General features: G+C 49.4%; 1 protein-coding gene across 2 annotated transcripts in view; it reads left to right on the forward strand.

Moving 5' to 3' along the window:
* Positions 1-27757, forward strand: part of TfAP-2 (transcription factor AP-2) — a 194570-nt gene that overhangs the window by 156825 nt on the left and 9988 nt on the right. For both annotated transcript variants that reach the window (XM_089551718.1, XM_089551717.1), the window contains exons 5-6: positions 4967-5293; positions 24537-24678. In XM_089551718.1, the coding sequence (XP_089407844.1) occupies positions 4967-5293; positions 24537-24678 (469 nt within the window). The remainder of the gene's footprint in view (positions 1-4966; positions 5294-24536; positions 24679-27757) is intronic.

Genomic DNA, 27757 nt, shown 5'->3' on the forward strand with positions numbered 1-27757 from the left:
CTTTCCCCTTGAGAAGATTAAACACACGTTTTAGTGAATGCGTAATGCTCACTTTCAAGACGAGTAAAAGTCTTTCAGTGTCCCGTTTTAGCATTATATCCACCATTACAATTTTATGGAATGCGACTTCAGCGAAGAAATTTAGTTGCTGTACGTCCAGGATGCATTCCTTGAGATTGAAAATGCACGATGCAATTCGCATTCTCAGAAACAGGCTGCATGTCTATTCTAGGCGTACAAAGGCATAAATTAAATAAGCACTTCACTAATGTTATGGTCCATCAACTTTTGACTTCGGGTGTACGGAAATGTTTGCAGCAAACGGGAGCAGATGGGTCGTTGACACCAAAATGTAGCCTAAGCACGCTTGGAGGTGATTTGGGGCACGAATTTATAACACCGGCTTCAAAGTAGTAGGCACGTGTTGGAATCGTGCGCTAAGAGCATGGGAACATCGACTATAAATCGAATTGCCCCGACCATCGGCAGCCCGGCTTTTCTGTATAGGCACCTTAGAACTACGTCGTTGGTGTATTAATGACGTGCCCGAACTGTTCGGGGCAAAGCATACGCACGTTCTCCTGCTGGTCAGAAAGAGAAAGATAAACACTATGTGTATTATTTTGCAAGTTTGAAGAAGCACATTTCGTAGTCAAAATTCTAGAAAAAGAAGAGGATGGCGTGAGGGTGTGTACAATGAAGCGACGAAAACTTTGCATTTGGCGCAGTCGACAGGACAAGAAGCTCGCGTGCTAAGTATACCTTGGGGTGAGTTTGAAATTCGATGCATTGCTTAATCCCTATTAAGCACCTATTCTAATGCGTCCCTTTCTGTGCTAACTAGTCTCGTTGAAGCCTCGTTAAAGGAAGGAGGGCTGTTTCACAATGCAATGAATGAATAGAGGGAGCTGCTGGGAGTGAAGAAGAGAAAGAGGTGTAGCGACCGCGGATTAGCAGACGGATGAGAGGAGGAAAAGGGAAGGGAATACTCCAGCATAAATGGGAGATGGAGGAGAATGCGGGAGACATCTCTCTAGCCAGCAGCATGCAGCCGCTCTTCGCGGGCGAGATTAATGCGTGGCGTCGGTAATTTATGATAATTGTCATCGGTCTCTTCCCCTCGCGATGATTTTGGACCGAGCGGGTCGGCCAGCCGCTCGCGCGTCGGGGCTGGTCATTGCCACGACCCCAAAATGCGGCTACCCCTGCTTGCTCCCCTCTGTACATGCGGCCTTGCTGCCGCCTCCGTCGCCGCGTGTCGTCTGCTCTCTGCGCGCGCGCATGTAGCAGACGACGCGCGCCCCAGCACGTGCGAGCTGAATTAACCCAAGCTGCTGCGGCTTCTGCTTTTGCTGTTGCTGCTGCGGCTTCTTGTGATGGCGTTGGCTGCAGGTAGCCCTCTTTTCGGGACCCCTCGCTGCAGCTCGCTGCGGCCAGAAGGAGCTCAACAATGGAGTCCCTTGAAATGTGTGCATAAACGCACTAGCATGTGGAGCATTGTCAAGTGCTGGATCGTTGTTTTTGCGCTGCCGTCTGCTAGTCATCGCGCTGTAGTCTGCGACCCTTTACTCTGTCGTCTGCGAGTGCCTTGTTGGCGCCGCAGTTACGAATAAGTGGGTTATTAGGAACAAAGAAAAGCAACGGCGGCATGATGTGTGGCACGCAGCTGCTTATGGACACATTACCGCTGTAAAACGAAGCATCGCGATATATCCTTCATCACTGCGGCTTTAGTTCTTGCTTACTCCTGTTTTTATTCAGTGCTTAATTTTCCTGCATCGTTCTTATTCATGCGTATTTGGTATGCCCTGAAAATTAGCCGTCTTGAAGTAACAAAAATAGTAGGGCTTCTGCGGCTACCTTACGAGACTCTAAACAACGGCCTATTGGTCATAAACATCGCGCTTATAAACACAGCTCTGATTATGTCATCTTCGCGGCTTCTGGTCACACAGTGGGGCGATTTTCAGCGCCAGGTGTCAGAGAGCAGATGCATGCGCTGCCTTTAGTCACGCGCAGTTAAGCCTTTATGCCCGTCGCGTGTCTAACAGCTATCTAGCAGTGAACGCATATTTTCGCTATTAGAGGGCGCGACGGTCGTTAGTCGACGAGTGAGTTTGGCTACTCCGTCTGTTAGCTCCGCTCATAAGCGCGAAGACTCGTTAGGAAGTCTCATAATGCTTAGGCTTACGCAATCCTTTGCGTGCCCATCATCATCGCAGCTGTAAAGCTGCGATACCATTTTCGCACTGCACCAATTATGACGCGCTAGCCCGACCGCGCTATGTGGTGTACATAGCGTGTGCAGGCGCAGCAAAAGTCGATCTAAATACCACGTCGCTTTCCCCATAACCGTGCAAGGGAACACATGTGTTGAGGCCAAGTCTCCACGATGATTGCTAGCTTCATCGGTAAGGTGTAGTCGCATCGCCTCGGGCTTTCTTGTTATCGTTCGTACAACTGCGTTGGCCTTTATGTGAAAGGCCGACTCGTGGTATAAACAAAAGAAAAAAACAATAAAATGAGGGCAAAAAAATGGAGGAGAATGCAGTGCAGCATCCCGCTTTGCCGAGGAAAATAAAACGAACAGATAAATAAACTGCCGTGCCGCGTCGCGGGCCTAATTGAGCCTGGATATATTACACGAAAAGACTACTTCTGCAGGCTTATCCGCTGACCGTGTGGGTCTGGAATTATATAGCGTCGCTACTCGTATACCTATGGCCCTGTGCGGTGGCTTATAAATATTCGCTTTTTCCTTATTGTTGTGCCTTATTTTTGTTGCCCAGAAGGGTATAGGGTGTCGTTCGTGTGGGTATATATACGCAAGCGGGTGAATCGCCTCGCACGGAAAATAAATAAGCAAAATAAGCTGAGCCCACGGGGCTGCATGCGCATGCGCTGTTCATTTGGTTAATTACTGACCGAAGGAGCTAGACGAGTGCGCTCAGCGCGCTGCCCTAATGGCGGTAGGGTTAATAAACGTGTCGATGACGGTGAGACCGACCGGATTAATGACCCGACCGAACGTCCGCGCGAGCGCGATGGCATTTTTTTTTTTTATATTTCCTTGTCTTCCCGTATAGGAGGGAGAGGTCCTGTAAGCGTGCGGCAGCGTCAACTCGCGACAAGCCACACCCATCTTAGCCGCCGTCGCGTAGTATAGCAGGTCGTTCTGGCCGCGTGTAGGAAGCGCTATTACCCTACGCCGCAGAACAGCCCTTGCGAGGAAAAAAAAAACAAAACAAATGAAGTACCCACTACAAAAAAGAAAGCTGCAGCCGCAATTCAAAATGGCGTCCTCGTAGGGAGCGACGCAGACGTGCGCTCATGCACGCGCTTCGCGTTGCAGACGACGCGGTCTCCGTCGTCTGCGACTGCGAGGGAAAGGAAGAAGAAAAAAAGAGGGCAGACGAAAAGTAAGAAAGTCGCCGTCTGCTCCGATTATCGGCTGCAAAAGGAAAAAAAAAAGAAACTCAAGAAAAGAATTCCTATCGCTGAATGCGCCGTTCCAATAGCCCGCGGCATTTGGTGGCGGTGGCTGGCGGGGATCAACGCGCGCCTAAGCAGCAGCGGCAGCCACTGGAAACAAAGTGTCTCACCTTGTCGAAAAGCTTTCTCGGGCTGTGGGACACGATAAGCGCCGATGCGCGGTTATTTTCTGTGCCAGCTCGAGCGTGTAACGTTTGTTCCTAGAGGGGCGACGATCCCGTGCAGAGCCGAACGTATCTCGCTCCCGCGGGCTCGCCCGCACCGCACATCTGTTTTGCATTCCGAAAAGCACGTGCTCGAGTGCTGTACGCCTCAACGAGGCTTGGTCGCCGCGCCGTCTTGGCCCGAAGAACAGCGGTATCTGGATGTCCGCGTAGTGACGGCGTCCCTGTAGTCGTGCCGCCGCTTTGTATACGCAGTGAGTCAGTAATCTGACCCCGAAAGCCGTTCATGTCTACTTGCCGCATTATGTGATAGTCTAACATCTCCCTTTATACTTAACGCAATCTCTAGACCAGAGTAAATTATTCTTGTCTTGTAAGAGGACATTCATGCTGAATGGAATGCTTGGTGTGGGAAAGCGACCATTGTCTTCTGTTTTCTTTTGAATGGTCTTAAGAGTACCTCCTCCTTCAGTGCACTGGCGACTTCTAGTTGCTTGCAGAGTTAAGCCTACGCTATCCGCCTGTGTTTGCTGGTCTCTGCTGTGGAACCAGAGGCAGCAATTGCTTTGATCGTTCGACAGGCCCGTCACTATTTGTTTTATGGTACTGCCTATGTCCTCCACTGCTCATCGTCTTCGGACGAAACTTTTTGTACCGACCATATAGTTCATTATGAGTCATAATGCCATCTTTGTCCCTCAGTAAGAGTGAAAGTGGGAGTGGGAGCTTCTTGGTAATATATGTGCACAGTTTCCGCTATTGGTTGCGTTGTCGAAAAAAAATTATTAGGAATAAGGTTGTTTAGCTAAGGGGAATGGGGTGGTCGGGTCCTCAGCCCAGGACTGCGTTGGTGAAGGCTGCTTGCTGCCTTGGGAGCGCGTCAACACGCGTTACACGCGTCAACACTTGGGAGCGCTCACTGGCTCCGTTATTGGGAAATTTGCTGATTATCGCGCCATCTGTGGTATTAAAATGAATTGCTGGAGGCTGGTCAAAATGAGATTAGAAATTTTCCACTGCTTCACTGCAGCTCACTACTCAGCTCATTGGCGCCGCCTACGTCGCCTAATTTCTAAAACTGGTCGCTAGATACCCTGTGTTTTCGAACCAAAGTTTAATGAGTGCAATGACTGTAAACTATTCTGGTTCACAGGACGGCATAGGCCAGCTAACGCGCGCGTTTACTTATGTGACGTCACGGGCCAGTATAGCGTGAACAAGCATCACCTAGGCCACAATCTTGCGTCGTTAATCGTAGTGGTGATGTCGAGACCCGTTTGGTGAATAACCACGGAACGCTCTCCGTGCAGGTATGAAGGTCCGCAACTCCTCGGAGAACCACAAGGACATGGTCATCAGCGGGGTGACGTCCCCGACGGACGTGTTCTGCTCGGTGCCCGGTCGTCTGTCGCTGCTCAGTTCCACGTCCAAGTACAAGGTCACCGTGGGCGAGGTCCAGCGCCGCCTGTCGCCGCCCGAGTGCCTCAACGCGTCGCTGCTGGGCGGTGTCCTGCGCCGCGCAAAGTCCAAGAACGGCGGCCGCTCGCTGCGGGAGAAGTTGGAAAAGATAGGTCTCAACCTACCTGCTGGTCGGCGCAAGGCGGCCAACGTTACTCTGCTCACTTCTCTGGTCGAAGGTGAGTGCCCTACGGCCGACTTCCTCTGTGCTGGGTACTGTGGCCAGCTCGCCACGTCCGGCTAAGTGCTGGGAGACACCAAACCGTTCTGGCGAGATGGTCTTGTGTTCGAGGCACAGCCTTTGTCAAAAGTTCATAGGCCAGAGGAAGTTTGATTCTAAGCCGTGCAATGGGGCTGCTGTAGCATTCGTAGAAGTCCTGCCCATTGGCGCAGGACGAGAGGTCATCTTACTTTCATGTTTGGTTTGGTTTGGTTTATGGGGTTTAACGTCCCAAAGCGACTAAGGCTATGAGAGACGCCATAGTGGAAGGCTCCGGAAATTTCGACCACCTGGGGTTCTTCAACGTGCACTGACATCGCACAGTACACGGGCCTCTAGAATTTCTCCTCCAAAGAAATTCAACCGCCGCAGCCGGGATCGAACCCGCGTCTTTCGGGCCAGCAGCCAAGCACTATAACCACTGAGCCACCGCGGCAGCTTATGCTTGGAAGGCTGGGGATATATTACGAGCCACACGGTGGGGTTCACAAGCAAACTTCCTGGGCTCCAAACTTTTGACAAAGGCTGTACAGTATACTTTTCTCAACGTCTTCCACGGAGGGCACAAGCGAGCAGCGGCTTTGCACATCATTTGCAGGGCAGATGTGAGTGCCCACGAAAACGCAGATAAATTGCCACATGGTGTCATGTGGTAAAAGCGCTTTATGCGAGTCACCCAAATGCACCCACAAACACTGGGTAGTGGTGGCTCTTTCGCGGCGAAAAACTTGCAAGTTTTCTCAGAACTTAAATGACCATCACGACAAAGGCCAGTCACTGGTGGCTCCATTTAATAGAACTGTTGATTCAGTATAATGCTGAGCTGCATTCGAAGAAAGTTGCACTAGGATACTTCAGAAACACTCTGGCCACGCACAGCATCATTTGCCTCTAAAAATTGGGTTTGAGGAAAGGAAAGGCGCAGTAACTGTCTCGCATATCTCGGCGGACACCTCTACCTCGCCGTAAGGGAAGGGAGTAAAGAGGGAGTGAAAGAACGAAAAGAGAAGGAGGTGCCATAGTGGAGGGCTACGAAATAATTTCGACCGCCTGGGGATCTTTAACGCGCACTGACATCCGTGGCAGCAACTCGGGTAATCCGGCTCGGTAGTCAAGCGCCCTAACCACTGAGATTCCCCGGCGGGTGTATGAACAGCAGTGCATGGAAAGGGACGGAAAAAAGAGACGAAGAGGTGACCTAAACGAAAGAGGAACAGTGACCGCAGTACTTGGAAATCTCCGGACTGATTCAAACCAACTTAAGTCCGTTAACGTGCTCTCTTCGCAGTTAAGTTTTCTACTCAAAGAAAGGCGGCCAGTGTAAGTTTCGCTTCTTAATTTCCTCAGCCTCCAATTCAAACAACGCATTATAGTGATTACTGTAACTTAAAATGTTAAAAGAAGAGGTCCTTCTCGCCCTTGCAGTATTATACAGGAAACACTAATTTTATGTTTGATGAAACACTGGAAGCTCAGAGGAAATGCCTTTGGTCGACGCCGTTTCTTTAAATGAAAGGCAGCTATTCAAAACATAATTGAGCGCTATACGAAGTTACGCCAGTTAATTGCCTCAAATATATTACGCTATGCTTCTCGCTTGTGCCATCATTTGTGCTAGTCCTACAGGGTGCCGCGCACAAAGCATTCCCGTCGACCCGAATTCTTAGCTTGATGGTTTTTTTCTGCTGCTTTTCAATGGCAGAAACAAAGCGAGGAAAAGAATTGCGGTGGACTCTTACGGAGAAATACCGGTACGAGTCATCGAATGACCATTACTTGTTGCACACCGTCTTCTTCGTGGAACTGCTCATTTTCTATCGTCGCTGGACGGAAAGAAAAAATGAACCAGAGGAAACCAAAAACAAACAAAAAAAAATCGACGCGTAGTTTCACCACGTACGCTCGGCTGCCTCTCCTGGAAGGAGACGTACGATTTACGACTAAACAATCGAGCTCTACCGGGAGAGAGAGAGAGCACTGTATGGAAGGGCGGACGTCGTAATTGGCGGAGGAGGTTGACGAGGAAGCGAGATTCATTTGTTGGCGGTGATCGCACAACCCCCCGGCCCCGTCACTTCCCTCTATATCTCGACTCGGGGCTGTGGCCCGCTCGTAAAGATAACTCACTCGCGCGGCCGTTACTGTCTGAGAACAGCGCATCCTCCTGAATACTGGAGCAGCATGCTACCTCGCAGAAGGAGTCACAATCGAAAGAGAACAGGCTGCGTATGCATCTTCGCTTGGACTGTCGTCGTTAAAAAAGAAAAAAAAAACATCTTCGCGCACCTTTCACGGAGCCCCATCCTTGGTTCCCTCTGTGTCCGGATTCGCTTCTTTTCAAATGTTTTCTTCTGTTTTTCTCATTCCGTTCCGTAGTGTTTTCAGCCGGATTCGTAACTGCCTGCAGCGCGGGCTCTCGCGGGAACTGCGGTGACGAAAAGCAAACAGCAAATAACGCGCCGTTCGTCCAGATCGCGTCTTCGTCGTCTCTCTGTGATTCGTCTCTTGAACCTTCGGGTGTCTCAGGTCGAGGCCTTTCTTTCTTTTTCCGTTTTCCCTCTTTTCGTGTGCTTGCCTTCCGTCGTCGTTCGCCGCATATCTCTCGCGCGCGCTCCGTTTTCTCGGACTTTGAAGTTTCGCAACGTCTTGGCTGCCTCATGCTGTATCCGTCTGCGTAGTGTGAGTATACGCGGCGACGAGACCGGCCTCTTACTTCCCATATCCAACCTCAGATCCAGCGTCGTTCCTGTTTTTGACAGCCATGGAGCTTTCTTTATTCTTCGGCGTCTTCCCGCCAGGGTTGCGCCACCTGGCGCCGATTGTAGCGCCCCACCTCGGCGGCATTCCTCACTCCGCCCGTGACTCGAGTGTCTGATGAAGCGAGTCTTGTGTCATGGCGACCTTCGATCGAGGTCCGGTTGGTCGCTTGCCGCCTCTGTCACCGTCGCAGCGGAGGTGACGTCTCTTTGACGAGTTTTCTGTATCGTTGTTCACGACAGCGATTCCGTTATGTATTAGTACTAGGATAATAGCTTTTACGTCCCATAACGCCAGCTAGGTTATGACGGAGGTGCTAGTGGAGAGCTACGGAATAACTTCGACCCCCTGGAGATCTTTAACTTGCAGCTGACATCGCACAGTACAAGCTTATTGGTTCTGCCTCCAACTAAACGCGGCCGCCGTGGCAGGCATGTCAGCATGTAGGAAAGGTTAATACCTCACAACAGTGTTGGTCATGTCGCAGAAGAATGAGCAGTAAGATACACGAACTGGCGTGTTGGACTAAAAAAAAAAAATCGGACAATACTGTGCACGCTGCAACTGCAGTATGCACAACATGCAACAAAAACAGCAGAAGACGTCAATGACATAAAAAATAATTTCAGAAGAGCAGTTCACAACGGGAGAGTAACCGCTAGAAAGCAGGTAAAAGAAATAAAAATGCAGTGCAACAAGTCGAATCTGCAATGTCAGGGATGCAACATGTATCCAAATATGGTTACTGCTAATCGGTCAAAATGATCTACTATAATGGTAATTGCATTTGGGCTCTGTAAGTTAGTTTAAAAGAAAAGAATTCGCTGTTGCTTACGCTGACATATACTCTCCTAACAAACGGATGAGAGCAAAATACGCCAGACTTGCTTGCTCTGGTTGCAGGTTCTCATTTTCCTCCTGAGGGCAACGTCGACGGTAATTGTGGGTAGTGGTTTCGTGTCCTGCAGTGTTTTTATTTGCGTGGGCTGTGATTATTAATGCGTGGTTTTAAGTTGCGAGCAACGCACGGAATCGTGACTGAGGGAGACCGCAGGATTGTGTAAACGCGGTTTTGTTCTCTAACGTTGACTGGCAGCTCGTGACGCGGCCTTATTTTGCGATCGCTCCCACTGAAACCCCCTTAGCTCCGTAAGCCTCATAAACACGATCGTAGAACCAATAAGCGGAGATGGTAAAACACCTTTATGAGCACACACGTAGTCTGGCCTAAAGAGGTTTCTTTAGTTAGTACATAGGTCACGAGTGGAAAGCGCATCATGATAGGCGTTCTTCTCTTTGCTTTGTGTATGTGCCTTCTGCCTAAAGACTCGGGCAGAAAATGTGCGGCCGCCGCGGTGGCTCAGTGGTTATGGTGCTCGGCTGCTGACCCTGAAGACGCGGGTTCGATCCCGGCCGCGGCGGCTAGAATTTCTTTGTAGGAGGAATTCTAGACGCCCGTGTACTGTGCGATGTCAGTGCACGTTAAAGGACCCCAGGTGGTCGAAATTTCCGGAGCCCTCCACTACGGCGTCTCTCATAGCCTTAGTCGCTTTGGGACGTTAAACCCCATAAACCAAACCAAACCTCAGAAAATGTGCGCGTGATGAGGCGCATAGCATTAAGGCAAGGACAATGAGGAAAGGTAAGAGATGAAAGTGACTAGAAGAGATGAACACTGATAGTTACCATCATTTCTTAGTTTCAGCCATCTGATCCATGCGAATTAGGATTTATTCGCGTTCACTCGAGAACAGGTGGAAAGATCAGGGGCTTTTGAGGAGAATGATTGGTTTGGTTTATTGTGGTTTAACGTCCCAAAGCAACTTAGTCTATGAGGGACGCCGTAGTGAAGGGCTCCGGAAATTTCGACCACCTAGGGTTCTTTAACGTGCACTGACATCGCACAGTACACGGGCCTCTAGAATTTCGCCTTCATGGAAATTAGGCCGCCGCGACCGGGATCGAACCCGCGTCTTCCGGCTCAGCAGCCGAGCGCCGTAACCACTGAGCCACAGCGGCGGGGTTTTTGAGGAGAATGAAGAAAATCATTGAGTATATATGTCACATAACCATGTGTTAGGCTGAGGTCCTTTGAATGGTCTCTGCCTGTGGCGTTCTGCATTTTTGAGCACATTTCCGCACCATTCGGAATCAGTGCTCAATCGTGCATTGACTTTTCAGGGCGTGGGAACCATTGCGTAGGTTTGAGAGCGGTATAGCATCCGAAAAAATGGAAAGGCTGCGAACACAAGGCGGAACTACCGAAAGTGTGAGCGATTTAGTGCGACTGATTAAGTTTCATCAAAGTTTGACCACTGGAACGAAGCTTACAAATCTTCGGACGAGGATTTATCGGCAGCATTAAAGATGTGACCTGACGGTTCTGGTGACAAGAAACCTAATCCTCTTCGTCGTCACCCCCCCCCCCCCCCCCCCCCCCCTCCTTTTTCCTGTTGCTTAATTGCTCGGCGCACCGTAAACAGTGTTGGTGCTTTATACCGAGAAAAGAAGCGCCACAGAAGGCAGTGGAAAAGTTCCGAACCGTGTGTGTGATAGGCACGTATTCAATGCGATCGAAACGGGCCGGCGGTATGCGAAGGCACGACTCTTCCGCAACTTTTTAAGCCCGCCTCCTGGTCCGCTGTGTCCGCTATAAGCGAACCCCGGAATGGATTCCGGTTTGCGTGGACGCGGGGCGGCTTCGTGCACAGATAAACACGCCGTCGACTGAGTTGCGACAGCGGCCGGCGCGCGATTGCACTTTTGTTGACAAGATCCGCGTTGCGGGAGGACTCGCCCGGCAAGTTTTTGTTGCGCCGGTCCCTTAGGTTGCACCCCCTCTTTTAATTCTTAGCTGACAACTGTTTTGTTCTTTTTCTTTTTTTATCTTTTTTATCTCCCCCCTGTCGTTTTCTCGTTCCGGTCCGCGCAGTTCTTATAGTGTTCTTGCTAAATTATCGCGCTGCCTCGTGCAATTTGGCTTGGCATTCGCTTGAGCGTTCAGACCCTTTTCACCATTTTTCGTCGCCAACTGCGTCGGTGCTTCAGCCTATCAATCTCTTCTTTTTTTTCCCCCCTTATTCCTTTCCGCTCGCACGTCACTTTCACCGGACTTATTTGATTTTGCTAATTGCTCGCTTCTGTGGGTAACGCCTTCAGGCTTCTTCCGATAGTGGTTAGCTAAGTGCCTGCTTGTTGATGTCTTTCATGGATTGTGGACTACCAATCGTTTAAAGTGGCGACGTGATGGAAATCTCATGTTTCGCGCTTCCGCAGATAGCTGCGCAGAGTGCTGGGGTGGCATTAATTTAGGCTATCAGCGTTCTAAAACCCGTGTCACAGCTGCCATTGAGAATTCTAGCGAGAACCCGTTGATTCCGTGCGTTACTCCACTGCGGTCATGGAGTAAGAAGCTTGACCAGGGTAAGATGACGTCATTCAAGCAACACGCGCCTAGATGTGAATACAGAGGCGGCACCTGGTGGAGGGAACGAGAAGTACTCTGCGCTCGGCATTGCTGTGAGAGGTTGGCAAGACGACTGGCTACAAGGAGCACTTTTGCGGCGCTCTTTCAAGTGCTTCTATTAAAAGCGTTAAGGTGTCGGTTGATGAGAACCAACCTCGAAGTAGGCTCTGCACAAGTCCACTAGTGACGGCGCTGCTTCCGGTTACAAGGTGTCTCTGACACCTCTGAACCGTTACGGCCTTCTACGAGCCGCCTGGGCGTCTGCGGCAGCCCTAGCACGCAGTGCCGGAGAGCAAAACCGCGCCGTGGTAGCAAAATGCAAGGTCAAACGTCCAGACCAACGTCCAGACCAGGAACACGTCTGAATTTAAATGTCTGTTCTTTCCGGGCTGTGCTTCTCAAATGGTGAAGGTGCAGTTTACACCACGTATGTCCAGGCCACGGTGGAAGAAACAGACTGTGGTCCAGGCTGTGCTTTTCAGATGAGAAAGACCCACTGCAGTTCCCATATATGTGGGTTGCGCTTATAAAATGGGGAAGGTCCAGCCTAGTCCATATATGTCCGGGCTGTTTTGTAGATTAGGAAGGCACAGCATATTCCACATGTGTTCGCGGTATGTTTTTCAGGTCGGAGTTGTCCAGCGTAGTCCACACATGTCTCGAACTCAGGTTCTTGAAGTGTGCTAGTGTCAGTCCGTCCAATGTAAGGGGAAGGAGGCGGGAGAAGAACGAGGAGGAGGGTAAACTGCCTCGGAGGAAGGCAGAGGACATGCTTCTGCCTTTATCCGCAACGTATCACCACCATTTGGAATTGTGTCGCAAATTTTCCCCAACTCGTCCCAGTAGCCTCCCATGTCCATTTCCGTTTTCTGAGCTCCCTTTAGATGTGCCCCCAAAAGACAGTCAAAATCCTCCACAAATGAGTAGCACGTATTCATCGTGGCTAACGGTGCTTAGGCCATTTCTCGCCTTCCGTTACCATGTCTAACCTGCCGCATTCCAATCGATCCTCCTAGAAAAACGTTTCCCCTGGCAACATGACCTGTTATTGTCCTCCGCAAGCAGGCATGCGTGCATTCACAACAGGATATGTTTCAAAATACCACCCGAGGTCGCGGACTATCTTTCACCCATTCGGATGTGAAGTCGGCATGGCCAGGCGTAGCCCAGCGGCGACCGCGTCACACTTCTTATCGGAATTAGTCGCGAGCAGACCGGTTTTTCATTCACCCAGAGCGCGCATCCCAGACGGCCCTCGGCCCCCAGAAGCTCAAACGCTGCTCGACCGAAAAACTCTCGGAACGTGAATGCATACCCAAACGAAGCGTATATATATATACATTCGCACCGAAAGAGATGGCAATCTCGGGTCTCGCTTCTATCCTGACTGCTGTATTGCCTCCAATACTCTCCATCGAGGTTGATTCGCGGCTTTGCGGTTCTCTCTGTATACACCCCGCGCTGTGTGTGTGCTCACGTGGTGACACATCCGGGTCCTAATAGACTTACTAAATTGCGAGTTCAATTCCCGACTCCTATCTCCTCTGATCTGTATCCTCCCCTTCTGTGTCTTGACTCTCGAAAACGTTATAGAGTGTTGGCGGCGCTGGTGGTAGAAGCCGTTCGCCGTTGTTTTTGTTTGCGCACAGCTGTTCTTGCTGCGACGCCGGCGGCCGCTGAGCGCAATCTGAATTATAACGGTCAGGCCCAGCGTGCTTGGCGTCGACTGGTTCTGTGTGTTTGTGTGCGCGACATCAGGGGCCATCGATCATCCGAGCCCGAAATCAGGGTTTTCGCTTATCTCCGGTCGACCTATTTTTTATTTTTTTATTTTTAACTGAGCCAAGTGTACAACGCCCATTCGCCTTTCGGCAAAGTGCGCGACAATGAGACGACGCCTCGTTTTACCAACTGAACATTTGTCGCGTGCTGAGTGAGTTAGCTAGCGCATGTTTCGTTTGTTAACGCTTAGCGTCGCGCTGATAGATATTCCCGCCGCTACACTAATATACGCGCTACCACGCTTTCACCTCCTTCGAAGAGAGGACAGTTCTGATTGTTACATAGTGGGAGCCAATCAGGAACCGAGTTCGCACCGCTCCACCCGACATCGCTTTGCGATTGGCCGGAGCTTAAGCAGGCACCGGGAACAAGTCGAAGTTGGTCTGTATCGAATGATTACGGCGTTCTGATGACAGGTTACTTTCATAGAAAGCAGAGGTTTTATAAGCAAGTAATCAAGAAGTGAAAGGCGGTTGCCAGCGCCTCACGCTGTTTTTACGAACTAAGCGCGGTGACGTCAGCTGCAATCTTTATTTCCGGATAACGAAGTCCTGATCATGGTTTTCAACGTCATCGTCAACGTCATACGTTTCAATCGAGCGGCGACAAAAAAAAAAAAAAGCTATGAGATATAAATGCATCCCGTGCCCAGCTTTCTTGGACATTCAACAACTAGCGCCACCTTTTGGATACCAACAGTGAACGTCGCGTAACTCAATGGACTATTTTAAGCTTATAACTTTGAGAAAAACAGAGCGTCCCGAGAGATTCTGCGCGAGCATGGCGATTATCACGGCTGGCTCTTTCTTTTCGCTGCAATATCTGCCCTATGAAGTGCTTACTGCGCTCACGCCAGCTATTTTTAGCGGCCATAGAAAATCAGTTTGATGTACCGAACATTCGAAATTCCCGCGGTTAATTCTAGAGAGTAGCGCCACGCGGCACGAGGTTGCGGCAGTGCATACTAGAAGCACTTTTCGAGATTTCTTGGGCTTGTTTGGTACAGAAGGACCTTCACTACAGCCGCCGCCGCCGCGGTGGCTCAGTGGTTATGGCGTTCGGCTGCTGACCCGAAAGACGCGGGTTCGATCCCGGCCGCGCGGTTGAATTTCTTTGGAGGAGAAATTCTAGAGGCCCGTGTACTGTGCGATGTCAGTGCACATTAAAGAACCCCAGGTTGTCGAAATTTCCGGAGCCCTCCACTACGGTGTCTCTCGTAGCCTGAGTCGCTTTGGGACGTTAAACCCCATAAACCAACCAATCAACCTTCAATACAGCCACAAAATGCCAAACTATTGAATGTTTTAGTAAAACAGACAATTCCATCTTGTCCTCAGTTTTCGTTGAACGCTTTATGGTGAGATTGGCAAGTTCTGGAAACGCACCGACCAATCGTGAACCGTTATTTCACCCACGAACAGGTTTGAGTTGGTCCCCCGCGTTATGCAGACGCCCGTATCTGCTCGTGCTTGTGCAGCGTTGCACATATCTGTATAGCTGCAGAGCCCCCCAATTGGGCCGGCGCATTATGCAGCGCGAGTCACGATGCGGCTGCCGCTGGCGCTGTGCTCGGTTTCACTTTGGACGAAAATGAAACACCACCGCGCGCCTCTGCGGCCGGTTTAAAACAAGCGTGGCACGGACCACACCGGTCGCTGGAATTTCAATAATGGTGCTTGACTGGCCGTATGCAAAAAAAGGAAACAAAAGAAAAGCCCAAGAGCACCGCGGCACGCTTTCGGAGAAACAAGTTATCCAGCTTACGATGTGTACGAGTACACGGGTGGCACCTCACGTGTTCTTCTAAGTTTGGTGAGGTGCCTGCAGATTCTAAATGCTCGCCTTCCTAGAGGAAGGGATAAGGAGGAAATTTAAATGTCCCGAACATGTAGCGCAGAGAACAGATAGCCTGTTAAGGGGAAAAGTGGACTCCAAAGAACGGAAGTGCCTAGCCGAGGGTAGAAGGTAGTCGAGTGAAGATGCGAGATTTGCTCGGACAGCGGGCCGTAGAACATACCCGATTGGAGGTCAGTGGGAAGGGCTTTTATCTTGCGGTGGTTGAACTGGACCGATGATGGTGATAGTGAGGGCGTAGTGATGATGATGATGAATGTGAAGCAGCGACAGCGGGTCCGTCGTTACCAAAGTCAATGTCATTGTTTGCTGGCATATTGGGCTTGCTAGCATTGAGGTGCAAGCTGTAGGACGTACAGTCTTTGCCAAAAGTAACCAGGCCACACGGTTTGCTTCTCAGTCATATATTACAGCTATTATGCCAGCCCTCAAGCTCTAAATCTCTATATGGTACGAAGAACCCATGTTCTCACCTTCAAAGAACTTTTTGGTCTTTAGGGAAGATGTGAGAGGTCTACTATACGAATGAGAAGCAACCCATGCAGCCTGGTTACTTTTGGCAAGGACTGTACCTACTGCACTAAATTTTTCATAGCGTTGAGAGTCGAAGAGTACTCAGCTTCGGACGCAGCATGTAACTATGGTCATGCTTCAACTCCTTGGACTTCAAACAGCCGGGCTCCCATTTTTCCGAGATGCTGGCACCATCGAGCAGCGTTTCACCGAGCTGCGAGTTTTAGAGGGCTTCGTTCCAAGCGACTGCTGCAGTTCTGACGATATGATCTCGGCTCTAACTCAGTCAAAAGTTTTGTCAAACCTTCTTTGAGTGCCTTGCATAGGTACGCACGCAAAGGCAAACGTCTTTCCCGCCTGAGATCAAGTTGCAGTATAGTAGACGTTAACTTTGTCTTCTTTTTTTTAAACAGAACTGGCAATTCAACTAATTAAACAGGAAAATGGCGCAAAAGACGTGGACAAAAGAGACAAACACGACAGGACCAGGCGCTGGTCCTGTCGTGTTTGTCTCTTTTGTCCACGTCTTTTGCACCATTTTCCTGTTGAATCATGAACCAATTAGCCCAAACTAGAGTTCTTCTTCAACTAATTAATTCGTATTTCTTGCCAAGTCGTTCGAGATCCTGACGTAAGACTTGATACCACGCAACCACGGGAAGTGATTTTAGCTGCCTCATTTGACGTCACACTGCTGCTTGTTTTCTTCTCTTTTATCCTTGTGAAGATTGTTTTACTTTTTAATCTATTATTCCTGCTTCGTTGCAAAAAGAACGCTACAAGTCATGAAGCTTCCCGTTTTGCCACCCTTTAAATGTTGTTTCCTCTCAATCTCTCAATAGGATAACAGCTTGGGCTGACTGGTGGCACATATTTGAACGCGGGAGGCTGGAGCGTTAAGGCTGCGCTTCTTCAGATAATCCGGCGGCGTTGTTGTAGGCGGCGTTGCAAGCGAAGAGACCCCTGGGCAGGGTTCTCTTCGGTCACGTGACCTTGCGTTGTCATCACAACCCGCCCACAATGGCAGGTGGCAGTTAAATTAATGATTGGTCGCACGGGAAGTGCAACCTGGGTCGCACAAAGTCCACCGCTGGGAGCACCTGCCATCGCAGGGCGCATGCTTAACCGCTGCACCACTGCGCCAGGAGTTGCGTGATCACTCCCAGGAATCTATAAATGTAAAGTAGAGAGTGACCAATTCCGCGTATATGGGCGTTAACTCAATTGACGACAGACGAAATAGTCCACAACCCACTACCATTAAAGTTGCCGGTCTCAGTATCGTAATCACTTTGCCAGTCGTGGCATTTGCACACTGTCACACACCAAATTCATTCGCAATAAAATAAAATGTTTTTGTCAGTTATCGATTGCTGTTGTCGGTCAGGGTTAATTGGATGGACATGGGAGAGGCCTTTGCCCTGCAGAGGGCGTAGTATGGCTGATGATGATGGTGTTATTTAGAATCGACTTTTGTGCTGTGTACGTTGTGCTTATGACGAACTATGTGATTGGCACGGGTGTAGCTTGGCACGCATGCTAGGCGCTAACAGGTACGCTGGGTTTCGGTGTCGGTTTTACTCTCATTCTAACGAATACTTTCTTACCAATAAGAAGGAGAGTAAAACCCGCACCTCTTTCCCAGTGCACAAGCTTTTGTCACGTCCGGTACAAATGATACTTTTTGGAGGAAAATAAAGAAGGGGTGGAACCGAAGTTCGATCCTTCGTCGGCCGTTCCCTGTGCTGCCGAATTATAGGCGCCTGCTATAGGGCAGATCTCTGATTAAAAGCGGGTGCCCAATTACCCGACAAAAGTAAGAAAAAAAAAAGAGAAAGAAACGGGAGGGCTGCCACCTCGTTAATCCTGCAGCTGCAGCCAGCCAGCCAGCGAGGCCGGCAAGCGCGGCGTTTCAAGTCTTTTTTTTTTTCGCTATCGACTTCTGGAAGTAGCGGCTCGCGCTGCAGAAAGAGATCGTGCATGCATGCAGCTACTACTACGACTACTGGCGGTGGCGGGATTCGCTTCTACAGTGAGCGGCTCGGGTGGCGGTCGTGTAGTAATTGCATTTGAGGCCAGTCCTCTGCTTGCCTGCACTGGCTCGGCACGCATGCTTGGCTTGGCTTGGCCCGCTGCGGCGTTTCGGCGACTCTCTTCTCTCGAGAGCGGCGCACAACGCCAGGTCCCTCCGATCCAGACGTGTCGCTTTCTTTCTTTCTTTCTTTCTTTCTTTCTTTCTTTCTTTCTTTCTTTCTTTCTTTCTTTCTTTCTTTCTTTCTTTCTTTCTTTCTTTCTTTCTTTCTTTCTTTCTTTCTTTCTTTCTTTCTTTCTTTCTTTCTTTCTTTTCCTCGTCTCTTGATCGTGCTCTCACATTGTTTCTTTCTATTCTCTTGGCGCGCGGTTCGCCTTTGAGCGCTGAGCGAGCGACTAAGCCCACTTGCGGTGACCGCGGCTGGCGAAGAAATCTTGTTAGAGAGGAGCACACGCGGACGTTTTCGTTGCGCCGCCTCTTTAAAAGCCTGCCCTGCAAAAAGGACAAACGGGCCATTCATCTTCCGCGCTGAAAGTTCAAAGACCGCCTTGTCCCTTGCCTTGTTGCGTAGCGCTCTTGCCTCGCTGTATACACAACTCTTCTTCCGTACACCGTGTCGGCCCACCGTCAACTCATTTTCTGTGACCGGTGTTCCGCGACCCCTAGCTCTTATAACCCGGCGACCGTTACGATTTGGGGGACTCATCCGTTCTAATCACAAGACGGGTTGGCCGCAAGCTTTAATTGGCTCCCACAGCGGGAGGACAGGCTGTTGAACATTTTGTCCCGATAGGCAGGAGCACCGAGGCATTTAACGCCGCGCAAGTGGCGTGCTCAGGAGCGCTGTTGCAGTATATAGTCCTCAACTGTAAGTATCGCCTCGTTGTCATTAAGGTAACGGAGCGAAGAGCTGACCAGGCTGCCTTGCCACCCCACCGCCGTGCGCGGATCAGAGGTCATGTGCCCTAAAGCACATGAATACACCAAAAGTAGCCGCATCACACCGCACAACGAACGCACTGACGCGATAGCGTTAACACTCACGTTGTGCAGAGAGTCCGGGGTCGTCGGCGTGGGCTACCTTGGTCACGTGACCTTGTGGGGTCATCACAACCTGCCAACCGGATTGTGAGCAAAGAGACCACCGTGGCAGGTGGCAGTTAAATTAATGATTGGTCGCTCGGGAAGAGCAACCTGTGTCGCACAGGGCCCACCGGTGCCAGCACCTGCCATCGCAGTGCAGTGGCGCATCGCTTAACCGCTGCTGCACTAATGCGCCAGGAGGGAAATAAGGACTCTCAGGGATCTATTGCAGTCCAGAATGACCAATTCCTCATATATGGGCATTAACCCGTTAAAGCTAACGCGTCGCAGCCTTAAGGCGGAGCTTAACCAATGTTGAAACCGGCCATACCCTCTCAAGCCACTAGGGGTATAGCAGGGGCCGCAACTCCTGTCGATTGGGAGTTATATGCCAGAGGCGAGCCGATCTATAGTCATAATGAAGAAAGGAGGGTACGGGGATTCTCTCTCAGTCAATATATCAACATGGGCGCTATGTGACAACGCTCGTGGTTAAGTATTCTGTACAAGCCATCAACCCACGTACTATATTTGTCTTGGCATAGCGCGGACGTACGCACGTAGGCATGTAGTACCGGATTACCGGTCGCCTGCTGCGCGGCCAGGTGGCGTGTACACCTGCCACTGCGCGTGCGTAGCACTCATTTGGTAATCCGGTGCACGTCTACGTGCCTATGTCTGCACTATGTTAGAACTCTACATTACCTGTTGCAGGTATCGCAGGAAGAATAAATAAAGAAAAGCGGGATCTCGATCAGGTTTCAGGAATGCTATACGGAGAACCTTCGTGCGCCTGGGACTGTGCATGGGCAGCTGCGATTTCTGGCTCACAGCTAGCGGTGAGGTGTCTAGCAGCTGCCATGTTTCCACGACATGCTAGAGGCGAAGCCTGCTCTTCTGAGCACCGTTTGCACAGCGTTACCTCATGCAGCGCCGGGCCGTGCTTCCGACACCCTAATGGCACCCGCAAATATGCACGTAGCAACGTTCAGGCACCGGTGCTTGTGTCCTGTGGTGCCGACCCATAATTATGGTCTATAGACAGCCTATAGACTTCTTATACTCTATATTGCCTTCTTATAGATATTTCTTTTTGTCTATTCATAGTCCATAGACCGCCTATAGAGAAAAGTCTACTAAAAGTGCATGGCCATAAATCCATAGTATGTCTATAGACTGTATATTTAATTTGTATTGCCCATAGACTGTTTGTTCTCTACGATTTGTCTCTAGAGAGTCTATATACTTTATAGACATAAGTCTGTAGACAGTCTATAGACTGTCTAAAAAAATTTTGTAAGCTGAGAACTCATGGTCACCGTGCAGGTACACGACGAGTGGCGCACGGCATATATAAATCCATCTCACCTCGCGAATAGATCTGGCCCTTGCGTTCTCCTCTGCTTTGCTTTGTTTGAGTTGTTTTGCTCACATCTGACCTTTGGATTTGCACGTAAAACCCTGCTATGGTCCGAAGTTGCAGCTTCAAGCTCTTAACCAAGCCTTCAGTTGTTTAGCCTTCGGGCGTTCTTCTTTTCCCGTTTGTGACTTTCTTCCACACTCACTGCCGCAGAATGCCGTCACCCTGCGCAAATCTGCATCAGCTCCGACCTTGCGGACAGGTGCTCGGGGGCAGAGGCTGCGTAAACTGCAGTAGTCGCACCGGGAGGAACCGCTAAACAATCCCCCCCCTCCCACCTAGACTTGAGCGCGTCACTACGCCGCGATGCGAGGAATGTTAAAGACGGCTTCCCTCACGCGCGCGTCGTGGCCGATCGGCCAGGTATTTTGCCGGCTTTCCGCGGCGGCGGCCTTCGGAAAAGCTTATTTCGACGCGCGCGCGGCTTTTGTGCTGCCGCTCAAACGAGGACGCTGTCAATCAAAGAGTGAAGCCCGAGTAGGAAGGCTGCTTTCTCGCCCTCGCATCCTCCCTCTCCTCAGGGATCCTCTCACTTTTCGTCTCCTGGCGCGCTCTGTCTTCACGGCGCGGCGATAATGCAAACGTTGCTTGTTTCGGTGTGTGTTCACTTCGCAGAAAGGAGAGCTTCCGAACGCGAGTTAGCCGCGCACTGTTCTTGCTTTGTTTGTAGCTTGTTGTGTCTATCTCGATATATACGGCTTTGTGTACACAGTTGTATATATAGCCTTCATCCGAAGAGGTCTGTTGTTGTCTTCGTCGTCTCGTGCTTACACGCTGGTCATTTTCTCCTTTCAAGATGTGACGTCCCCCCGGCCAGTGTTCAGCGCATCCTGGTCGACGGCGTTCATTGTTGCGTGCCGCTCGTTTTCGCTTTTCGTCAGCATTAGTCGGTTGTCGGTGGACGGGGATAATGCGCGGCCCGCGTCACGGGATTGCTCCATGGACAGGCAGTTCGGAGGTCGCTTGGCCGGGGGCCCGCCTACCGAAGCTCACAAGCGCGCGAGAATCCAGCGCGGCTAGCAGCGCTTTTCACGTTTTTTTTTCTTCTTCCTCTCCCTCTTGTCTCAACACGCGAGCCGCCCTATTGGCTTCCATCTGTTGCCTTGAGTCGCGTCGGCTGCAGGCTCCATCACGTCCGTGGGATCGTACGCGCTTCCCTCGGGCCCTCAAGTGCGTATAGTTAAACTGGGCAACCTCATAGAATGGGGCACCCTGTACGTGGTTGTGCTTGCGAGCCCGCTGAGACCTAACCTGAAGTCCGAATGGGCTTCACTGTGGTACCGGGATTACGGACCGGGCTGATTAGGCACCCTTAAGCCTCCAGGAATACACACCTAGATTACAGATCATTGCGATATCTGAAGTTAATCAACGCGCTGAGCGACTTTAGGATAGAAAGATTCCGATCACTATGTTTGTTAATGCGTGAGCATTAAAGTACCACCGTGACGAAAACGTGCCCGGTGTTGTCCGGCGTAGTGTTCTGTAAACTTACCTTCACCTGCCATAGTTGTTACAGGTAAGAGTCATCTGTCACCTGCCACGGTTTGCACGTAGCAAAGTGATTAGAGGGTAACCACCTCCCCACTTGTAGGGAAGAGGAGGGACAGACCGAAGGTGTCTGCCACGAGAAGACCCCCCCCGCCTTTCCCTAGAAAAAAAATTCTTTTTGTAAAATTGGTAATGACTAATAAGAAAATATGAAAACAAGATAAGAAGAATAAGAGAATCATTAATGGTTGATGGTTTATGTGGGTTTAAAGTCCAAAAGCGACTCAGGCTATGAGGGTAGCCGTAGTGAAGGGCTCCGGAAATTTCGACCACTTGGGGTTATCACAGAGAAGTTATAATGCTAACGCATTGTCGTCGCATATTGGTCAGTAAGCACCCCCGCAATTTTTCATGTGATTTATTTGCGAACTGGCTCTTTACGCACGGAAGAAAAAGATACTCATCAGTAGTGACATTTTCTTTTGCGAAATAAAATGCCGCGGCGTTGATATACGAGGCACTAGTGAAGAATGCAAATAGAAAGAAACTCGAGAAAGAGTGCCGGCAAAGGAGTTTTAGGCTATCTCTGTTGCGCCTGTAGTCTCGCATGCGATCTTGCTTTGGCACGCGCTCCAGTGCAGCTGTATTTACATTGCTACAAGCAGACCAGCAATACACAGAAATGTCCAACAGAAAACTTCCACTAGCGAGGAAGCTGGACAATGATCAAGAAAGTTTCCCGTGTGTTGTCCGCCACGCGACGAATACGTAACTGCAATTACGACACTGATCTCGCCTGCGATGTCGGATAACGGCCAAACCCTCGGGCAGAACGAATGCCACTGGGTCCGTTTAGCACCAATCAGTCCCCACAATCTACCCTGAAGGAAATGTCGGCTATCGCGTACGATTTATGCAGTGCGAATGTACGATACAGGCGTTTTCTGCTTGAAATACTGGCTCTGTTTTATATATATATATATATATATATATATATATATATATATATATACAGGGTGTTTCACCTAAGACTTTCTGCAATTTTTAAAAATAAGCTATTTGAAATAGATGCGCGCTTTTTCTGGCATAGCATTGTCAGTGGTGTAGTACATCATAATGCAGCTAAGACGTGCTAACTAGCAGGCTTGTTAACCAATATTTAATAGTTAACTTTTAAACTATTACCGTTGGGCTCCTTAATTATTGAGAGGCATGCAGCCCACCGTAAGTAATGTCCATATCCGTTTTTAGAATTTCGAGAACGCGATTATCCTCGGCGCTGTGGCCCAACAAATTTCGCCTACATCGCGCCAAAATGCATGCGGTTTGAGAAGCTTGCAGGTAAAGCAACCTCTCCAGTGAACCTAACTCGTCGAAATAGCCAAAATTTGTTTGGCCACAGCGCCGAGGATAATCGCGTCCTCGAGATTATAAAAACGGATATGGACATTACTTACGGTGGGCTACATGCCTCTAAATAATTAAGGAGCCCAACGGTAATAGTTTAAAAGCTAACTATTAAATATTGGTTAACAAGCCTGCTAGTTAGCACGTCTTAGTTGAATTATGATGTACTACCCCACTGACAATGCTATGCCAGAAAAAGCGCGCATCTAATTCAAATAGCTTATTTTTAAAAATTGTAGAAAGTCTTAGGTGAAACACCCTGTATATATATATATAAAAGGCGACTCGAACCGCGTCGCGTAGATGAATTTCGTCATTTTTTAGAGCCTCTTCAGCCTTCGCAAAAATAACTTAAGTTCTATTCATTTGCATGCTAACAGACCAGGGGAGAAGTGTTGAGTAAACTAAAAGAGTATCTCGTTCTGCGCATGCTCAGGAATACCTTTCCCGTCTTATTTTCTGTTTTTGAGAACCTGCTGTTATACTGTCGTGGGGTCGCTCTGCGGAGCCACTAGCTGACGCTCGGGGAACCTTAGCAGAACAAGATTACCTAACCCATTTATTTATTTGTTTACAAATATCTTTGTTTCTTTTTGTCAGAGACATAGATTACAACTTCTCGGGCCACGCCCGAAGAGTGAGGACGTTTTAGATATAAAAATGAAATTACCGCTCTGCACACGATGCTACGCCTTCTTTTTTTTTTTGCTAATGCTTCCAAGAATGTATTGTTAAGTGTTGATGAGTGTACGTCACTGGCCGCACTTTCACTCCATATTCCATCCCGATGGCAAGGAAAGATTGCGCACTTTGTTCTAACAGTGCACACTCTTGAAAAACGCTTGCTTTGTTCATTTATATTTCTTGGTTTTTTATAAGCTGTCCGTGAGTGGGACGTTACTTCGACGTGTGGTAACGAGCACGGTTTCACATTGGGAATGGCAAGCATATCTTGCCTCACGTGATCATCTGCATCAATCACTCTGGCCTCGTTCTTCCGCGTCCCAAGCAAGGGACGCCGGCAGCTTAGTGAACTCTTATAAAAATGCTCTATAGACAGTCCATAGACTTCTTATTGACTCTATTGACTTCCTATATAGATATTGCTTTTTGTCTATTCATAGTCTATAGACTGTCTATAGACAAAAGTCTACTAAAAGTGTATGGCTATAAATCTATAGATTGTCTATAGAATGTCTATGGCATTTGCATTGCCTATAGACTTTTGTCTATAGACAGTTTATAGACTTTATAGACAGAAGTCTATAGACACTCTATAGACTGTCTAAAACTTTTTTGTAAGGGAATGTAACGTAGGGAATGTTTAGTGACTGTTTTTTGTCAGCGCGAGGCCTTTTGCGCCAACTGAGGGCGTCTTGTGGTCTCCTATACCGCAGGCGAAGCCATCCACTTAGCCCGGGACTTCGGTTACGTCTGCGAGACCGAGTTCCCTTCCAGACAAGTGGCGGAGTACCTGTGTAGAAATCACGCCGAACCAACCGACCTCTACCGCAGAAAAGAAGTGCTGCTTGCCACAAAGTGAGTCACCCTTCTTCCATTTTTTTTTTTTTTAAAGCCTTGCCCTTTCTGAAGGTGTGTAGGAGGCCCTACGGCCTTACGGCGTTCGTCATGGCAACGTGCGCTTAACGTAACTTGTTTACGCAAAGAGCGCGCGTATACAAGTGGCGCTTCCTTTTACCTAACGTGAGTGTACATGCTGAGAGAAGCAGAATTCACGTTCTCAGAATGTCTGCAATTCCGCTCTGCGGGTGTCGACATCTCAACGATCTCGGATGTTCCCGACGGTATGTTATCCGCTTCAGGCCATGCTGTTGACTAGAGTGGCTGAATAATGTAAACTTCAAGTTACTCTACCTCTGACATACAGTAACTTTTTGTTTTCTACGTAGACATGTGTGCCGCAAAGCATAGAGGTTTAGAAGAGAAATTTATAAGTGCGGAAAATTTTCGCTAAGGAAGCCACAAAGCTTGTCGAGTTGCAGATTATACATCGCCCACTTTTCATAGTCGCATTCGCACTTCCACCACAGGCCCTCTTGTCTGCGGATGACACTACACGCACCTCACGCCCCCTGCATTCGATGACTCTGTAACATAGACAACCTCTAACTGCAACGATGAGACTCTAGTGCGGCTGTAACAGCCTTGTTGAAAGCCGTGCGTCGTACCGAAGAGGCTGCAGATGCGTTGGATGTGAGCTCTCAGAAGAAATAAGCCGGTACATGTTAATGAAAGCGTACAAAACTGCCACAAAAGAGTGACGAGAGGATTTCATCGACGAAAAGGTTTTCCTAACTGACTGTTCAATTTTTAATTCGTACAGGCTCGAATTCCGCTAACTCTATAGAGCTAGTTCTGGCACACGTCTGACTGTTTGCTTTTTTATATCTATTCTCCACCCGTAAATAGATCACCCTGTATTTCCAACGTTTTTGCGAACAACTAATTTCATTCCTTTAATAGATCTGTCATGTGAAATGGGACAGCAGAGTTAACAACGTAAGGATTGTGGCTCTTTTCGTTTGGATTATTTAATCCTCTATGGCTTAAACTAATATTTACTTTTTTAGCCAGACGAAATGTCTTGCATCGGTTTATGGCGTTCTACTTCCGGTAGCTTACTTGTACACGTTGCTAGAGTACTTTGCTATGCAGAACTGGCGGGGGTCGATAACCTTTGAAAGCTGGCTGCTGTTCATTTTTATTCCCCTTTGCCGGCAGAATCCTTTAACGGGCATATTAAGCTACAAGGCGCACTGGTATTTTCAGAGGGCGTCGCCTTATTGGTCTCTCATTACGTGTCACTCGGCTGATGAGCACTATCGCGTTGCAGCTCCAAATTGAGCCCGTCGCTAAAGATTGTGATTCTTCAGCGAGGGCGCAGTTGGGGGACGCTGCTGCTGCGACCGTGTTTAGGTGAACGTCGATGCTTGTACTTAAGCGTACGACAGAAATATTCATGCGTCCTTCCGCAACTCGTTTTGCCTCTATACGCTTTTTGTTCGCTTCGTAATTTTCTTTTCCAACTCGCCGCGTTGGGTAGCGCAGCGCTCGTCCCCTTTAGATCGGTGACCTTTCGGAAGCCCACTAATTGCTCTCCGTCGTGGCTTGGCTCGGCTTCCTAACATCACACGCAAGGGCGGCCAGAACGCGCGGCTGCTTATACACACATGCAACTACGGCTACTATAGTCTTCTCTGCCAGCCCCGCTGGAAATGCGGCCAAACCGTGTGCACGGCTTCGTCTTCTTCTTCTTCGTCGGGAGCCATAATAACTCCCCTGATTGTAATTCAGAAGCGCTCGCGGTATTTATTGCAATTACTGGTCCCGAAGACCGCGCCGGCGCGCGACATTTAGGCGGCGGCAGCGGCCATTTTACGCAGAGCCGCGTCGTGCCGATGGCTCAGTCGCTAGTCAAACGACTATCGGCCTATGGTGGCAGGGAGCGAGGGCTGGGGAGGAGAGTGCCGCCACCTAGCGGCCGCTCGAGAAAACTCTGGCGCGCCTCTCGGTCGGGCCGAAAATGAACGGAGCAGCAAGAAAAGAGAAACCCGCTGATGGATGTGAATAATAACGGCGGGCGCGGCACAGACCCTGTTATTAGGTCCGCTTAGCGTTTCTTTTCCTCTTTCCTCATTGGCCGAGGTGATTACGTCGTGTAGGGGCAAAAATGTTGGATTGGTCAACAGTCTTTTCTTCCCTGTGTTTTTCTCTTTTTTTCTTTTCTTTTCAGGTGTCGCGGGCTTTCTGTAAGTCTTTCGTCCGCTCGCCTGTCACCTTAGTTCTTGCTTCGCTCCGGTGTACCCACAGACAGACAGTCGTAATCGAAACTTCAGACGTTGTTACCGAAATTGTTGCCTTGCCTGGCACACGGAGGCACAGATGGCGAATCCTTAGCGGCCGGGAACTGGTTTTTAGGGCTGATGCCTCCCTGCATTCTGCGAATGGGCCACACGATTTGGCATTGACCCGCGCTCGCCCATTATTGCCCACGTCGCTTCCCGGTGAAAGGAACGTCGTTCGAGGCTTCAAATTTTCTTCGCCGAGACGCCCGTGTTGGCGCATTAATGCTTCGGTTGCGTGCCTTACCGGAATAAGGCTGCGAGTGTTGTTGGGCATGGCCGCCACACTGACTTCGTTTCCTTTCATCGAGAGAAGCAACGACTGTTTTTGTCTATGCAGTTAGACTTGCAGATTAAGCCGGACGCTTAGAGGGGAACTCCTTATTATTGTTCCAGCCGTAGCTCAACGCGCATGAACTCGAGTATGACAGCAGTTCATGGCATGAACCGCTGCTGAAAAATCTTTCTACAATATACGTCCATCCAGCGCTTCATATCGCCCCACTTTTTCAAGTCCGGGATACTTGGGCATCAGTTTTAATTGTGAGGCAACTATGGAATATTCCAAGGTACTGGTATGGAAATATTCCTCAGGTGCGTAGCAAAACCTGTCTCTTAAAATTTATCCATCGCTCGTATCAAGTAAAGACTGCCACAGAAAACTAATGGGGAGCGTTTTTGACGATACCAAAAAAGTTAATAGCAAAAAAAAAAAAAACCAAGCGTGCCGAGGGTAGATCTGCGGATACGTTAAT

Source organism: Amblyomma mixtum, chromosome 7 (assembly GCF_055824585.1).
Source record: "Amblyomma mixtum isolate Tamu chromosome 7, ASM5582458v1, whole genome shotgun sequence".
NCBI classification, from domain to species: Eukaryota; Metazoa; Arthropoda; class Arachnida; order Ixodida; family Ixodidae; genus Amblyomma; species Amblyomma mixtum.